Here is an 18,929-nt window from a genome sequence, read left to right as displayed (position 1 = left end):
TTATACAGTAGGTATAGGATCCGTTTTGTTATACAGTAGGTATAGGATCAGTTATGTTATACAGTAGGCATAGGATCAGTTATGCTATACAGTAGGCATAGGATCAGTTATGTTATACAGTAGGTATAGATTCAGTTATGTTATACAGTAGGTATAGGATCAGTTATGTTATACAGTAGGTATAGGATCAGTTATGTTATACAGTAGGCATAGGGTCAGTTATGTTATACAGTAGGTATACAGTAGGCATGGGATCAGTTATGTTATACAATAGGTATACAGTAGGCATAGGATCAGTTATGTTATACAGTAGGTATACAGTAGGCATAGGATCAGTTATGTTATACAGTAGGTATAGGATCAGGTATGTTATACAGTAGGTATAGGATCAGGTATGGTATACAGTAGGTATAGGATCAGTTATGTTATACAGTAGGTATACAGTAGGTATAGGATCAGTTATGTTATACAGTAGGTATACAGAAGTATAGGATCAGTTATGTTATACAGTAGGTATGGGGTCAGTTATGTTATACAGTAGGTATACAGTAGGCATAGGATCAGTTATGTTATACAGTAGGTGTAGGATCAGTTATGTTATACAGTAGGCATAGGGTCAGTTATGTTATACAGTAGGTATACAGTAGGTATAGGATCAGTTATGTTATACAGTAGGTATACAGAAGTATAGGATCAGTTATGTTATACAGTAGGCATAGGATCAGTTATGTTATACAATAGGTATACAGTAGGCATAGGATCAGTTATGTTTTACAGTAGGTATACAGTAGGCATAGGATCAGTTATGTTATACAGTAGGTATAGGATCAGGTATGTTATACGGTAGGTATAGGATCAGGTATGGTATACAGTAGGTATAGGATCAGTTATGTTATACAGTAGGTATAGGATCAATTATGTCATACAGTAGGTATAGGGTCAGTTATGTTATACAGTAGGTATACAGTAGGCATAGGATTAGTTATGTTATAGAGTAGGTGTAGGATCAGTTATGTTATACAGTAGGTATAGGATCAGTTATGTTATACAGTAGGTATACAGTAGGCTTAGGGTCAGTTATGTTATACAGTAGGTATACAGTAGGTACAGGATCAGTTATGTTATACAGTAGGTATACAGTAGGTATAGGATCAGTTATGTTATACAGTAGGTATACAGTAGGTATAGGATCAGTTATGTTGTACAGTAGGTATACAGTAGGTATAGGATCAGTTACGTTATACAGTAGGCATAGGATCAGTTATCTTATAGAGTAGGTGTAGGATCTGTTATACAGTAGGTATAGGATCACTTGTGTTATACAGTAGGCATAGGGTCAGTTATGTTATACAGTAGGTATAGGATCCGTTTTGTTATACAGTAGGTATAGGATCAGTTATGTTATACAGTAGGCATAGGATCAGTTATGCTATACAGTAGGCATAGGATCAGTTATGTTATACAGTAGGTATAGATTCAGTTATGTTATACAGTAGGTATAGGATCAGTTATGTTATACAGTAGGTATAGGATCAGTTATGTTATACAGTAGGCATAGGGTCAGTTATGTTATACAGTAGGTATACAGTAGGCATGGGATCAGTTATGTTATACAATAGGTATACAGTAGGCATAGGATCAGTTATGTTATACAGTAGGTATACAGTAGGCATAGGATCAGTTATGTTATACAGTAGGTATAGGATCAGGTATGTTATACAGTAGGTATAGGATCAGGTATGGTATACAGTAGGTATAGGATCAGTTATGTTATACAGTAGGTATACAGTAGGTATAGGATCAGTTATGTTATACAGTAGGTATACAGAAGTATAGGATCAGTTATGTTATACAGTAGGTATGGGGTCAGTTATGTTATACAGTAGGTATACAGTAGGCATAGGATCAGTTATGTTATACAGTAGGTGTAGGATCAGTTATGTTATACAGTAGGCATAGGGTCAGTTATGTTATACAGTAGGTATACAGTAGGTATAGGATCAGTTATGTTATGCAGTAGGTATAGGATCAGTTATGTTATACTGTAGGTATAGGATCAATTATGTTATACAGTAGGTATACAGTAGGCTTAGGGTCAGTTATGTTATACAGTAGGTATACAGTAGATATAGGATCAGTTATGTTATACAGTAGGTATACAGTAGGTACAGGATCAGTTATGTTATACAGTAGGTATACAGTAGGTATAGGATCAGTTATGTTATACAGTAGGTATACAGTAGGTATTGGATCAGTTATGTTGTACAGTAGGTATACAGTAGGTATAGGATCAGTTATGTTATACAGTAGGCATAGGATCAGTTATGTTATACAGTAGGTATACAGTAGGTATAGGATCAGTTATGTTATACAGTAGGTATACAGTAAGTATAGGATCAGTTATGTTATAGAGTAGGTGTAGGATCTGTTATACAGTATGTATAGGATCACTTGTGTTATACAGTAGGCATAGTGTCAGTTATGTTATACAGTAGGCATAGGATCCATTTTGTTATACAGTAGGTATAGGATCAGTTATGTTATACAGTAGGCATAGGATCAGTTATGCTATACAGTAGGCATAGGATCAGTTATGTTATACAGTAGGTATAGGATCAGTTATGTTATACAGTAGGTATACAGTAGGCATGGGATCAGTTATGTTATACAATAGGTATACAGTAGGCATAGGATCAGTTATGTTATACAGTAGGTATACAGTAGGCATAGGATCAGTTATGTTATACAGTAGGTATAGGATCAGGTATGTTATACAGTAGGTATAGGATCAGGTATGGTATACAGTAGGTATAGGATCAGTTATGTTATACAGTAGGTATACAGTAGGTATAGGATCAGTTATGTTATACAGTAGGTATACAGAAGTATAGGATCAGTTATGTTATACAGTAGGTATGGGGTCAGTTATGTTATACAGTAGGTATACAGTAGGCATAGGATCAGTTATGTTATACAGTAGGTGTAGGATCAGTTATGTTATACAGTAGGCATAGGGTCAGTTATGTTATACAGTAGGTATACAGTAGGCATAGGATCAGTTATGTTATGCAGTAGGTATAGGATCAGTTATGTTATACTGTAGGTATAGGATCAATTATGTTATACAGTAGGTATACAGTAGGCTTAGGGTCAGTTATGTTATACAGTAGGTATACAGTAGATATAGGATCAGTTATGTTATACAGTAGGTATACAGTAGGTACAGGATCAGTTATGTTATACAGTAGGTATACAGTAGGTATAGGATCAGTTATGTTATACAGTAGGTATACAGTAGGTATTGGATCAGTTATGTTGTACAGTAGGTATACAGTAGGTATAGGATCAGTTATGTTATACAGTAGGCATAGGATCAGTTATGTTATACAGTAGGTATACAGTAGGTATAGGATCAGTTATGTTATACAGTAGGTATACAGTAAGTATAGGATCAGTTATGTTATAGAGTAGGTGTACGATCTGTTATACAGTATGTATAGGATCACTTGTGTTATACAGTAGGCATAGTGTCAGTTATGTTATACAGTAGGCATAGGATCCATTTTGTTATACAGTAGGTATAGGATCAGTTATGTTATACAGTAGGCATAGGATCAGTTATGCTATACAGTAGGCATAGGATCAGTTATGTTATACAGTAGGTATAGGATCAGTTATGTTATACAGTAGGTATAGGATCAGTTATGTTATTCAGTAGGTATAGGATCAGTTATGTTATACAGTAGGTATAGGGTCAGTTATGTTATACAGTAGGTATACAGTAGGCATAGGATCAGTTATGTTATACAGTAGGTGTAGGATCAGTTATGTTATACAGTAGGCATAGGGTCAGTTATGTTATACAGTAGGTATACAGTAGGCATAGGATCAGTTATGTTATACAATAGGTATACAGTAGGCATAGGATCAGTTATGTTATACAGTAGGTATACAGTAGGCATAGGATCAGTTATGTTATACAGTAGGTATAGGATCAGGTATGTTATACAGTAGGTATAGGATCAGGTATGGTATACAGTAGGTATACAGTAGGTATAGGATCAGGTATGTTATACAGTAGGTATACAGTAGGTATAGGATCAGTTATGTTATACAGTAGGTATACAGTAGATATAGGATCAGGTATGGTATACAGTAGGTATAGGATCAGTTATGTTATACAGTAGGTATAGGATCAGTTATGTTATACAGTAGGTATACAGTAGGTATAGGATCAGGTATGGTATACAGTAGGTATAGGATCAGTTATGTTATACAGTAGGTATAGGATCAGTTATGTTATACAGTGGGTATACAGTAGGTATAGGATCAGTTATGTAATACAGTAGGTATATAGTGGGCATAGGATCAGTTATGTTATAAAATAGGTATACAGTAGGCATAGGATCAGTTATGTTATACAGTAGGTATACAGTAGGCATAGGATCAGTTATTTTATACAGTAGGTGTAGGATCAGGTATGTTATACAGTAGGTATAGGATCAGGTATGGTATACAGTAGGTATAGGATCAGTTATGTTGTACAGTAGGTATACAGTAGGTATAGGATCTGTTATGTTATACAGTAGGTATAGGATCAGTTATGTTATACAGTAGGTATAGGGTCAGTTATGTTATACAGTAGGTATACAGTAGGCATAGGGTCAGTTATGTTATACAATAGGTATACAGTAGGCATAGGATCAGTTATGTTATACAGTAGGTATACAGTAGGCATAGGATCAGTTATGTTATACAGTAGGTATAGGATCAGGTATGTTATACAGTAGGTATAGGATCAGGTATGGTATACAGTAGGTATACAGTAGGTATAGGATCAGGTATGTTATACAGTAGGTATACAGTAGGTATAGGATCAGTTATGTTATACAGTAGGTATACAGTAGATATAGGATCAGGTATGGTATACAGTAGGTATAGGATCAGTTATGTTATACAGTAGGTATAGGATCAGTTATGTTATACAGTAGGTATACAGTAGGTATAGGATCAGGTATGGTATACAGTAGGTATAGGATCAGTTATGTTATACAGTAGGTATAGGATCAGTTATGTTATACAGTGGGTATACAGTAGGTATAGGATCAGTTATGTAATACAGTAGGTATATAGTGGGCATAGGATCAGTTATGTTATACAATAGGTATACAGTAGGCATAGGATCAGTTATGTTATACAGTAGGTATACAGTAGGCATAGGATCAGTTATTTTATACAGTAGGTGTAGGATCAGGTATGTTATACAGTAGGTATAGGATCAGGTATGGTATACAGTAGGTATAGGATCAGTTATGTTGTACAGTAGGTATACAGTAGGTATAGGATCAGTTATGTTATACAGTAGGTATAGGATCAGTTATGTTATACAGTAGGTATAGGGTCAGTTATGTTATACAGTAGGTATACAGTAGGCTTAGGGTCAGTTATGTTATACAGTAGGTATACAGTAGGTACAGGATCAGTTATGTTATACAGTAGGTATACAGTAGGTATAGGATCAGTAATGCTATACAGTAGGTATACAGTAGGTATAGGATCAGTTATGTTGTACAGTAGGTATACAGTAGGTATAGGATCAGTTATGTTATACAGTAGGCATAGGATCAGTTATGTTATAGAGTAGGTGTAGGATCTGTTATACAGTAGGTATAGGATCACTTGTGTTATACAGTAGGCATAGGGTCAGTTATGTTATACAGTAGGTATAGGATCACATATGTTATACAGTAGGTATAGGGTCAGTTATGTTATACAGTAGGCATAGGATCAGTTATGCTATACAGTAGGCATAGGATCAGTTATGTTATACAGTAGGTATAGATTCAGTTATGTTATACAGTAGGTATAGGATCAGTTATGTTATACAGTAGGTATAGGATCAGTTATGTTATACAGTAGGTATAAGGTCAGTTATGTTATACAGTAGGTATACAGTAGGCATAGGATCAGTTATGTTATACAGTAGGCATAGGGTCAGTTATGTTATACAGTAGGTATACAGTAGGCATGGGATCAGTTATGTTATACAATAGGTATACAGTAGGCATAGGATCAGTTATGTTATACAGTAGGTATACAGTAGGCATAGGATCAGTTATGTTATACAGTAGGTATAGGATCAGGTATGTTATACAGTAGGTATAGGATCAGGTATGGTATACAGTAGGTATAGGATCAGTTATGTTATGCAGTAGGTATACAGTAGGTATAGGATCAGTTATGTTATACAGTAGGTATACAGTAGGTATAGGATCAGTTATGTTATACAGTAGGTATAGGATCAGTTATGTTATACAGTAGGTATAGGGTCAGTTATGTTATACAGTAGGTATACAGTAGGCATAGGATCAGTTATGTTATAGAGTAGGTGTAGGATCCGTTATGTTATACAGTAGGTATAGGATCAGTTATGTTATACAGTAGGTATACAGTAGACTTAGGGTCAGTTATGTTATACAGTAGGTATACAGTAGGTACAGGATCAGTTATGTTATACAGTAGGTATACAGTAGGTACAGGATCAGTTATGTTATACAGTAGGTATACAGAAGTATAGGATCAGTTATGTTATACTGTAGGTATGGGGTCAGTTATGTTATACAGTAGGTATACAGTAGGCATAGGATCAGTTATGTTATACAGTAGGTGTAGGATCAGTTATGTTATACAGTAGGCATAGGGTCAGTTATGTTATACAATAGGTATACAGTAGACATAGGATCAGTTATGTTATACAGTAGGTATACAGTAGGCATAGGATCAGTTATGTTATACAGTAGGTATAGGATCAGGTATGTTATACAGTAGGTATAGGATCAGGTATGGTATACAGTAGGTATACAGTAGGTATAGGATCAGGTATGTTATACAGTAGGTATACAGTAGGTATAGGATCAGTTATGTTATACAGTAGGTATACAGTAGATATAGGATCAGGTATGGTATACAGTAGGTATAGGATCAGTTATGTTATACAGTAGGTATAGGATCAGTTATGTTATACAGTAGGTATACAGTAGGTATAGGATCAGGTATGGTATACAGTAGGTATAGGATCAGTTATGTTATACAGTAGGTATAGGATCAGTTATGTTATACAGTGGGTATACAGTAGGTATAGGATCAGTTATGTAATACAGTAGGTATATAGTGGGCATAGGATCAGTTATGTTATACAATAGGTATACAGTAGGCATAGGATCAGTTATGTTATACAGTAGGTATACAGTAGGCATAGGATCAGTTATTTTATACAGTAGGTGTAGGATCAGGTATGTTATACAGTAGGTATAGGATCAGGTATGGTATACAGTAGGTATAGGATCAGTTATGTTGTACAGTAGGTATACAGTAGGTATAGGATCAGTTATGTTATACAGTAGGTATAGGATCAGTTATGTTATACAGTAGGTATAGGGTCAGTTATGTTATACAGTAGGTATACAGTAGGCATAGGATCAGTTATGTTATACAGTAGGTGTAGGATATGTTATGTTATACAGTAGGCATAGGGTCAGTTATGTTATACAGTAGGTATACAGTAGGCATAGGATCAGTTATGTTATACAATAGGTATACAGTATGCATAGGATCAGTTATGTTTTACAGTAGGTATACAGTAGGCATAGGATCAGTTATGTTATACAGTAGGTATAGGATCAGGTATGGTATACAGTAGGTATAGGATCAGTTATGTTATACAGTAGGTATAGGATCAATTATGTCATACAGTAGGTATAGGGTCAGTTATGTTATACAGTAGGTATACAGTAGGCATAGGATTAGTTATGTTATAGAGTAGGTGTAGGATCAGTTATGTTATACAGTAGGTATAGGATCAGTTATGTTATACAGTAGGTATACAGTAGGCTTAGGGTCAGTTATGTTATACAGTAGGTATACAGTAGGTACAGGATCAGTTATGTTATACAGTAGGTATACAGTAGGTATAGGATCAGTAATGCTATACAGTAGGTATACAGTAGGTATAGGATCAGTTATGTTGTACAGTAGGTATACAGTAGGTATAGGATCAGTTATGTTATACAGTAGGCATAGGATCAGTTATGTTATAGAGTAGGTGTAGGATCTGTTATACAGTAGGTATAGGATCACTTGTGTTATACAGTAGGCATAGGGTCAGTTATGTTATACAGTAGGTATAGGATCACATATGTTATACAGTAGGTATAGGGTCAGTTATGTTATACAGTAGGCATAGGATCAGTTATGCTATACAGTAGGCATAGGATCAGTTATGTTATACAGTAGGTATAGATTCAGTTATGTTATACAGTAGGTATAGGATCAGTTATGTTATACAGTAGGTATAGGATCAGTTATGTTATACAGTAGGTATAAGGTCAGTTATGTTATACAGTAGGTATACAGTAGGCATAGGATCAGTTATGTTATACAGTAGGCATAGGGTCAGTTATGTTATACAGTAGGTATACAGTAGGCATGGGATCAGTTATGTTATACAATAGGTATACAGTAGGCATAGGATCAGTTATGTTATACAGTAGGTATACAGTAGGCATAGGATCAGTTATGTTATACAGTAGGTATAGGATCAGGTATGTTATACAGTAGGTATAGGATCAGGTATGGTATACAGTAGGTATAGGATCAGTTATGTTATGCAGTAGGTATACAGTAGGTATAGGATCAGTTATGTTATACAGTAGGTATACAGTAGGTATAGGATCAGTTATGTTATACAGTAGGTATAGGATCAGTTATGTTATACAGTAGGTATAGGGTCAGTTATGTTATACAGTAGGTATACAGTAGGCATAGGATCAGTTATGTTATAGAGTAGGTGTAGGATCCGTTATGTTATACAGTAGGTATAGGATCAGTTATGTTATACAGTAGGTATACAGTAGACTTAGGGTCAGTTATGTTATACAGTAGGTATACAGTAGGTACAGGATCAGTTATGTTATACAGTAGGTATACAGTAGGTACAGGATCAGTTATGTTATACAGTAGGTATACAGAAGTATAGGATCAGTTATGTTATACTGTAGGTATGGGGTCAGTTATGTTATACAGTAGGTATACAGTAGGCATAGGATCAGTTATGTTATACAGTAGGTGTAGGATCAGTTATGTTATACAGTAGGCATAGGGTCAGTTATGTTATACAGTAGGTATACAGTAGGTATAGGATCAGTTATGTTATGCAGTAGGTATAGGATCAGTTATGTTATACTGTAGGTATAGGGTCAGTTATGTTATACAGTAGGTATACAGTAGGCATAGGATCAGTTATGTTATAGAGTAGGTGTAGGATCAGTTATGTTATACAGTAGGTATAGGATCAGTTATGTTATACAGTAGGTATACAGTAGGCTTAGGGTCAGTTATGTTAGACAGTAGGTATACAGTAGATATAGGATCAGTTATGTTATACAGTAGGTATACAGTAGGTACAGGATCAGTTATGTTATACAGTAGGTATACAGTAGGTATAGGATCAGTTATGTTATACAGTAGGTATACAGTAGGTATTGGATCAGTTATGTTGTACAGTAGGTATACAGTAGGTATAGGATCAGTTATGTTATACAGTAGGCATAGGATCAGTTATGTTATACAGTAGGTATACAGTAGGTATAGGATCAGTTATGTTATACAGTAGGTATACAGTAAGTATAGGATCAGTTATGTTATAGAGTAGGTGTAGGATCTGTTATACAGTATGTATAGGATCACTTGTGTTATACAGTAGGCATAGGGTCAGTTATGTTATACAGTAGGTATAGGATCCATTTTGTTATACAGTAGGTATAGGATCAGTTATGTTATACAGTAGGCATAGGATCAGTTATGCTATACAGTAGGCATAGGATCAGTTATGTTATACAGTAGGTATAGGATCAGTTATGTTATACAGTAGGTATAGGATCAGTTATGTTATTCAGTAGGTATAGGATCAGTTATGTTATACAGTAGGTATAGGGTCAGTTATGTTATACAGTAGGTATACAGTAGGCATAGGATCAGTTATGTTATACAGTAGGTGTAGGATCAGTTATGTTATACAGTAGGCATAGGGTCAGTTATGTTATACAGTAGGTATACAGTAGGCATAGGATCAGTTATGTTATACAATAGGTATACAGTAGGCATAGGATCAGTTATGTTATACAGTAGGTATACAGTAGGCATAGGATCAGTTATGTTATACAGTAGGTATAGGATCAGGTATGTTATACAGTAGGTATAGGATCAGGTATGGTATACAGTAGGTATAGGATCAGTTATGTTATACAGTAGGTATAGGATCAGTTATGTTATACAGTAGGTATACAGTAGGTATAGGATCAGTTATGTTATACAGTAGGTATAGGATCAGTTATGTTATACAGTAGGTATAGGGTCAGTTATGTTATACAGTAGGTATACAGTAGGCATAGGATCAGTTATGTTATAGAGTAGATGTAGGATCAGTTATGTTATACAGTAGGTATAGGATCAGTTATGTTATACAGTAGGTGTACAGTAGGCTTAGGGTCAGTTATGTTATACAGTAGGTATACAGTAGATATAGGATCAGTTATGTTATACAGTAGGTATACAGTAGGTACAGGATCAGTTATGTTATACAGTAGGTATACAGTAGGTATAGGATCAGTTATGTTATACAGTAGGTATACAGTAGGTATAGGATCAGTTATGTTGTACAGTAGGTATACAGTAGGTATAGGATCAGTTATGTTATACAGTAGGCATAGGATCAGTTATGTTATACAGTAGGTATACAGTAGGTATAGGATCAGTTATGTTATACAGTAGGCATACAGTAGGTATAGGATCAGTTATGTTATAGAGTAGGTGTAGGATCTGTTATACAGTAGGTATAGGATCACTTGTGTTATACATTAGGCATAGGGTCAGTTATGTTATACAGTAGGTATAGGATCCGTTTTGTTATACAGTAGGTATAGGATCAGTTATGTTATACAGTAGGCATAGGATCAGTTATGCTATACAGTAGGCATAGGATCAGTTCTGTTATACAGTAGGTATAGGATCAGTTATGTTATACAGTAGGTATAGGATCAGTTATGTTATACAGTAGGTATAGGATCAGTTATGTTATACAGTAGGCATAGGATCAGTTATGTTATACAGTAGGTTTAGGATCAGTTATGTTATACAGTAGGTATAGGGTCAGTTATGTTATACAGTAGGTATACAGTAGGCATAGGATCAGTTATGTTATAGAGTAGGTGTAGGATCAGTTATGTTATACAGTAGGTATAGGATCAGTTATGTTATACAGTAGGTGTACAGTAGGCTTAGGGTCAGTTATGTTATACAGTAGGTATACAGTAGATATAGGATCAGTTATGTTATACAGTAGGTATACAGTAGGTACAGGATCAGTTATGTTATACAGTAGGTATACAGTAGGTATAGGATCAGTTATGTTATACAGTAGGTATACAGTAGGTATAGGATCAGTTATGTTGTACAGTAGGTATACAGTAGGTATAGGATCAGTTATGTTATACAGTAGGCATAGGATCAGTTATGTTATACAGTAGGTATACAGTAGGTATAGGATCAGTTATGTTATACAGTAGGCATACAGTAGGTATAGGATCAGTTATGTTATAGAGTAGGTGTAGGATCTGTTATACAGTAGGTATAGGATCACTTGTGTTATACAATAGGCATAGGGTCAGTTATGTTATACAGTAGGTATAGGATCCGTTTTGTTATACAGTAGGTATAGGATCAGTTATGTTATACAGTAGGCATAGGATCAGTTATGCTATACAGTAGGCATAGGATCAGTTATGTTATACAGTAAGTATAGGATCAGTTATGTTATACAGTAGGTATAGGATCAGTTATGTTATACAGTAGGTATAGGATCAGTTATGTTATACAGTAGGTATAGGATCAGTTATGTTATACAGTAGGCATAGGATCAGTTATGTTATACAGTAGGCATAGGATCAGTTATGTTATACAGTAGGTATAGGATCAGTTATGTTATACAGTAGGTAAAGGGTCTTTCTTTGCGATGTATCCGTTCTTTCTGTAGGTCTATGTTATACTGTGGTTTTGGCCATGAGTTTTTCCTGGCCACATGATGTACCAGGGAACTCAGGGGAAAGTCCAGGGCCTAGTTTTAGGTGATGAGTAGAGACCAGAGCTTTGCCTAGTCAACTCCTTGCCCTAGTTAAAGGATAGCAGGTTATAATTATTGAGTCGACTCATGTACTGGAGGCAGCTTTGCATGGTGGTCACTAGCTGGCATACCCACAAAGTCCTAAAATCCTATTTTAACCCTAACCTTAACCACATTGCTAAACCTAATGCTCTACCGTAACCTTAAATTAAGATCAAAAAGCTCATTTTTGTTCTAATTCGTTTTTATGATACAGACAATTTTGACTTTGCAGCTGGCCCCTTGAGTTCTGCCTCCAGGACAACACTCATGACAATAAACATCAACCTGATAATAGATAGGTCATCATTCACTTTGAATATTACACTCTCTCTCTCGCTCTCTCTTTCTTTCTTTCTTTCTTTCTTTCTTTCTTTCTTTCTTTCTTTCTTTCTTTCTTTCTTTCTTTCTTTCTCTCTTCTCTCTATCTCTCTATCTCTCTCTCTCTCTCTCTTTCTCTCTCCTCCCCCATCTCTCTCTCTCTCTCTCGCTCTCTCGCTCTCTTTCTTTCTCTCTTCTCTCTTTCTCTCTCTTTCTCTCATTCACAGAAAGAAGAGAGGGTGTCAGAGCTGCGAAACCAGCTGGTGGAGCGACAAGCTCTCCGCTCCCGAAGACGACCCTCCATAGCCAACCAGAACCACAGCACACCCCTTCTCCCTGTCCCCTCGAATGACCCCAAATCCCTCATTCCCCCACCGGGGTACCCCAACCCCACCCCAGACAACCACTCCCTCCCTCCATCGTTCTCCAACTCCTCCAACCTCTATCAGCCCGATGGGAAGATCAGTAGGAACAACTGCCACACCAGCCGGTTACAGCTCCTCTACAAGTGAACGATAGGAGGAGAGGAAGAGTGTTTGAAAGGGGGTATAAGTTAGTGAATGAAGAATGGATGGAAGGACCAGTAATCGGGTGAGGGGGTAAGAGACGAGGTAGAGGAAGGAAGAGAGGCAGTAACTAGGTAAGGTAGTGACCAGAGGGTTAGTGATAGGTAAGGTAGTGACCAGAGGGTTAGTGATAGGTAAGGTAGTGACCAGAGGGTTAGTAATAGGTAAGGTAGTGATCAGAGGGTTAGTGATAGGTAAGGTAGTGATCAGAGGGTTAGTGATAGGTAAGGTAGTGACCAGAGGGTTAGTGATAGGTAAGGTAGTGATCAGAGGGTTAGTGATAGGTAAGGTAGTGATCAGAGGGTTAGTGATAGGTAAGGTAGTGATCAGAGGGTTAGTGATAGGTAAGGTAGTGATCAGAGGGTTAGTGATAGGTAAGGTAGTGATCAGAGGGTTAGTGATAGGTAAGGTAGTGACCAGAGGGTTAGTGATAGGTAAGGTAGTGACCAGAGGGTTAGTGATAGGTAAGGTAGTGACCAGAGGGTTAGTAATAGGTAAGGTAGTGATCAGAGGGTTAGTGATAGGTAAGGTAGTGATCAGAGGGTTAGTGATAGGTAAGGTAGTGATCAGAGGGTTAGTGATAGGTAAGGTAGTGATCAGAGGGTTAGTGATAGGTAAGGTAGTGATCAGAGGGTTAGTGATAGGTAAGGTAGTGATCAGAGGGTTAGTGATAGGTAGAGGGGGCAACAGGAGTCAAACGGTGATCCAATTTATTGAATGAGAAAGATCAGAGAGGCCGTACCTGAAGACAACTTAAAGAGAGGGGGATAGCTTCTGAGGAGACCAATTGAAATTGAGCAAAGGGATTTGAAGAAGGGAAAACAGAAAGCACATAGAATTATTGTTTTTACCTCTCCCTCTCTCTCTCTCTCTCTCTCTCTCTCTCTCTCTCTCTCTCTCTCTCTCTCTCTCTCTCTCTCTCTGTCTCTCTCTCTCTCACTCTCTCTCAATTTCAATTCAATTCAATTCAATTGACTTTATTGACATGGCAAGTTCATTATTACTTACATTGTAAAAGTATACATATCGAAATAAAAATCAAATATATATGTATATATATACAAAATATATATATTTATATATAAATAAATGGTGGGACCAACAGTAATAATAATAGTAGTAGTGGACATGGGATTACCATTAACAACAACTACAACAACAATATTAATCAGAACAATACATTAAATCAAAGGTAGTAGACCAGTGTCAACATGACTTGAGAAGACATACGACCTGGTATGAAAGACAAAACAAAACTAAGCTCTCTCTCTCTCTCTCCCTCTCTCACTCTCTCTCTCTCTCTCGCTCTTTCTCTCTCACTCTCACTCTCTTTCTCTCTCGCGCTCTCTCTCTCTCTCGCTCGCTCTCGCTCTCTCTCTCACACTCTCTCTCACTCTCTTTCTCTCTCGCGCTCTCTCTCTCTCTCCCTCTCGCTCTCGCTCTCTCTCTCTCACTCTCTCTCACTCGCTCTCGCTCTCTCACTCTCTCGCTCTCGCCTTCTCTCTCTCAATATCTCTCTCTCTCTGTCCTTCTGTCTCTACCTCCCCCTGGTGTCCAATAAATGCAATCATTCCATATTTATTTGTGAGAAATAAGAACAACATACTCATGCGGCCTATAATTTCCAATAAATTAAACCATTCTGCGTCTGCTGCCCTCAGAGCATGATGCATAAATTAGCCACAAGGGATTTGGTGTGTATATATTTATAGTATCTAGAGAGGAATACAAGAGAGGTGCTAATGTTATGACTACACATCCATCATATTTATTATGTACCAATAATATGTGTTTACTGCATGTGGATACTGCAGCAGCACCATGACAGGAGAATCTGTAAGACAAGCTTGTGATTGTACAGAGACATCAAGACTGACCTGTTTGTCTTTGTCAAAAAACATTTACCAGATCTGCTGTCTATACAACTTCGACATAATCTCCGGTCTATTTTTACATCCCATGCAAAATGTATACTTATTCTTAAATGTTGTTAAAAAACTTTTTTTTTTTTTTTGAGGATCCTATTTCTCTTTTAAAGAGACTGTTTTAGAGTTGGGATGTATTCCAGCTGTAGAATCATCTGTTTGTGGGCTGCAGGCTTTTCGTCCTTCACCAGAAAGTATTTAAATTGTCCTGATTGCAGCAAATGAAGCGCTGCCTGACTGGGTAATTCATAAAGCTGAGCCGGAGCAACACTGAAACATTTGTTATAATACAAGGCCACAGCTGTTGCCGGAAGATATTTCACAGATGATGAGACAGACAGAGGTGTCCAAAAAGACAAACCAAAAAAGGAATTTAACTGGAGAAAACAGGTTCCAACTTTCCCTAAATTCCCAAGTTTTTCAGAACTCCTGTTTGGAAAATTCCCGGGTTTACAAGCAATCCTGGTTGGAAAATTCCCGGAATCAGGAAAGAATAAACTGGAAATTTAGAATCCTCCAACTGCGATTTCTGGAAATTACCATTGTTTTGCAACCCTCTAACAGGTCAAACATAATATGATTAATGTGTCATATAATACAACCAACAGTCAAATACAATTTATTTTATTTGATCCCTTCTGAACGTTTGGCATTAGTTAGGCTCCAATTGTTAGAGCTTGGAGGACGTAGTACTTTAAGATTGTGTCAAAAATAATCATATATATATATATATTGTTTTACCTTTATTTAACTAGGGAAGTCAGAACAGATTCTTATTTACAATGACGACCTACACCGGCCAAACCCTATGGGACTCCCAATCACAGCCGGTTGTGATTACAGCCTGGATTCGAACCAGGGTGTCTATAGTGACACCTCTAGCACTGAGATGCAGCCTTAGACCACTGCACCACTCGGGAGCCCATATGTTATGCTGCACAAGCCGTACAAGTGTATACATACATTTATTTAAAAAATATATATATCTTCCCCCAGCTCCGGCTAAAAGCTTTAATGTGTCCCAAGTGGCTCCCTATTCCCTAATTAGTGCACTAGGGCCCATAGGGTTCTGGTCAAAAGTAGTGCACTATGTAGGGAATAGGGTGCCATTTGGGAAACTGGACACATTGAATCACTGATGATCCAGATACTTCCTCAATGACACCTGCCGTATCTGAACTGTCACTTTAGCAGGTCTTTGCTTTAGCAACGTGTTAACCGCATTGACAACACATAGGATATTCTTCCTAGCTATTCATTTTTGTTCACCATAAACCCAGTATTAGGTCAAACGTAGCTCCTGGCATGTACTAAACTCCTCAAACAACATCAGTGGTCAAATCTCCAAACCCTCTCATCAGCAGTTCTCTGTTTTCTTGTTTTTGCTGGATCTGCTATCTGGTTTCATGTTTGTCCTGTAAAACAATGTCAAAGAGGAAGGACTTTTTAGCGCTGTAGTTTTTAGAGACAGACAGAAAGTAACACTTCCCCTAAATATGTTAGTCCAACGTGATGCCACGAGCACAAAGTGAGACCATAACCTGTATGTGTTTCCAGGTACCTTTCTCAGTGCCTGTTTCAAATGACTGTATTTGCCTTCTCATTGTGCGTCAACCAGTGTTGTAATCTCGATCCCAGGCTCATTTGTTATCTGCCATAAGCTCTGTTCATGTGCTGTTTCCAGGTTCTGTGAAACCAGACAGGTTCAACAGCGAGAGAGCTGAGTGGGTGGATGACTGGGTGGGTGGATGACTGGGTGGGTGGCTGGCTGAGTGGGTGGCTGGCTGGGTGGGTGGGTGGCCGAGTGGGTGGCTGGCTGAGTGGGTGGGTGGGTGAGTGGGTGGCTGGCTGGCTGGCTGGCTGGCTGGCTGGCTGGCTGAGTGGGTGGGTGAGTGAGTGGGGGGATGGCTGGGTGGCTGAGGGGGTGGGCCTGAGAAGGTGGGTGGAGGCTGAGTGGGTGGGTGGTGGGTGGGTGGGTATCTCCCTCTCTGGACCAGTACAGGCAGACATCTCCCTCTCTGGACCAGTACAGGTAGACAGCGCCCTCTCTGGACCAGTACCACGCAGCACCTGCTCAGTTCTAGTAACAGCACCTCTGCTCATTTATAAAGCTTATGTTTTTATCCAGATTTCGTTTTTTGGACTTTTACTACCTACATATAATGTTAGAGTACAATACACCATCAGAAGAACCTCTTCCATATTCATGAAGTCTTAGGGCAACTGGGTTAGTGGTTGTATGACCTTTTGACCTTTCTTAAGGCTCTGGAATGTTAGACTTGGCCTTGCTTGACCTTTGAACTCTAGCCTCACGTTCCTTCTCTAGACCCTAGTGTGGTACAGTATCCAGCTTGTTAAAAATGACTGTGATATGAGTTGTCTTGTTGTCAGCACTTATGAATCTCTGAGTAGTACTTATGAAGCTGTAATGTGCGCGCGTTATAACGAGAACTTTGTACAACCCAGTCGTCATGTCAGGTCCTTTGTTTACAATCCATTATGGTGCCCAACTGTACATATGGTTGTCAGTATGCTGTATGTAAATGTATAGCTATCTCTGTGTAGTCAGAATACAGTAATGATACCAGTGATGTTTATACAAAACGAGGATATGCACAATATTGACATTGTGTAAATGATTATTATGATATATGTATTATCTTGCTCATACATACGTAGTATACATATGGTATTTGAATTCTATATATATATATATATATATATATATATATATATATATATATATACACACGACTGGTTAACATTTGAGATGTGAAATGCAAAAGGAGTGATTATATGAAACATAAAGTATGTTTTTATTTGTATAATATATTCACATTGTGTTGTATAATTGTATGTGATGTATTTGATGATGGACATGTTGTGGTCTTTTTTGGTCGGAGTAACAATCCAATAACTGAGGAGGAATTTATTAAGTCCTAACAGTTGGTCTGCAGATAGATAGATCCAGATATATCACTTTGAGGAATATACAGAGCATCAATGGCTACAGATCTATCAAAGGAAAGAACATTAATCACAAAGGACGTATGCTACCTTCACACACACACACACACACACACACACACACACACACACACACACACACACACACACACACACACACACACACACACACACACACACACACACACACACACACACACACACACACACACACACACACACACACACACACATCAATAATATCACCACTAGATGACGTCTTGTCGTCTTCCAATCCTCCTTCTGTCTTTCACTCCTTCCTTCTTTCTTATGAAGATTGTCCCCGAGTCAGGGCCTCTGCCTGGATTCCCCAGGGCCTCTTGATTCCCCAGGGCCTCTGCCTGGATTCCCCAGGGCCTCTGCCTGGATTCCCCAGGGCCTCTTGATTCCCCAGGGCCTCTGGATTCCCCAGGGCCTCTGGATTCCCCAGGGCCTCTTGATTCTCCAGGGCCTCTTGATTCTCCAGGGCCTCTTGATTCCCCAGGGCCTCTTGATTCCCCAGGGCCTCTGGATTCCCCAGGGCCTCTGCCTGGATTCCCCAGGGCCTCTGCCTGGATTCCCCAGGGCCTCTGCCTGGATTCTCCGGGGCCTCTTGATTCCCCAGGGCCTCTTGATTCCCCAGGGCCTCTGGATTCCCCAGGGCCTCTTGATTCCCCAGGGCCTCTTGATTCCCCAGGGCCTCTTGATTCCCCAGGGCCTCTTGATTCCCCAGGGCCTCTGGATTCTCCAGGGGCTCTGCCTCCATTCATACTCTGCGTCCCAAATGGCACCCTTCTCCGTAAATAGTGCACTACTTTTGACCAGGATCCATAAGGAAACCCATAGGGCTCTTTTTAAAAAGTAGTTTCTTGTTTGTTTTGTCACGTGCACAAGTTGAAGGAAAAAGGAAACCGCACA

General features: G+C 38.2%; 1 protein-coding gene across 6 annotated transcripts in view; it reads left to right on the top strand.

Annotated features, from left to right (window-relative positions):
* The window catches only part of LOC129830698 (gamma-aminobutyric acid type B receptor subunit 1-like), a 301,577-nt gene extending 284,752 nt beyond the window's left edge, over positions 1–16,825 (top strand). The window contains exons 24-26 of one of the 6 annotated variants that reach the window (XM_055893314.1): positions 12,763–13,210; positions 13,271–13,570; positions 13,601–16,825. In XM_055893314.1, coding sequence (XP_055749289.1) covers positions 12,763–13,047 — 285 coding nt within the window. In that variant the 3' untranslated portion in view covers positions 13,048–13,210; positions 13,271–13,570; positions 13,601–16,825. Of the gene's footprint in view, positions 1–12,762; positions 13,571–13,600 lie in introns of all 6 variants that reach the window. The other 5 variants (XM_055893313.1, XM_055893311.1, XM_055893312.1 and 2 more) reach the window with 5 other exon arrangements.
* Positions 16,826–18,929: the final 2,104 nt, after the last annotated feature.

This window comes from Salvelinus fontinalis, chromosome 32 (assembly GCF_029448725.1).
Source record: "Salvelinus fontinalis isolate EN_2023a chromosome 32, ASM2944872v1, whole genome shotgun sequence".
In the NCBI taxonomy this organism is placed as follows: Eukaryota; Metazoa; Chordata; class Actinopteri; order Salmoniformes; family Salmonidae; genus Salvelinus; species Salvelinus fontinalis.
The sequence above is the reverse complement of the archived record's forward strand: the minus strand, read 5'-3'. Positions and strand labels throughout refer to the sequence as shown.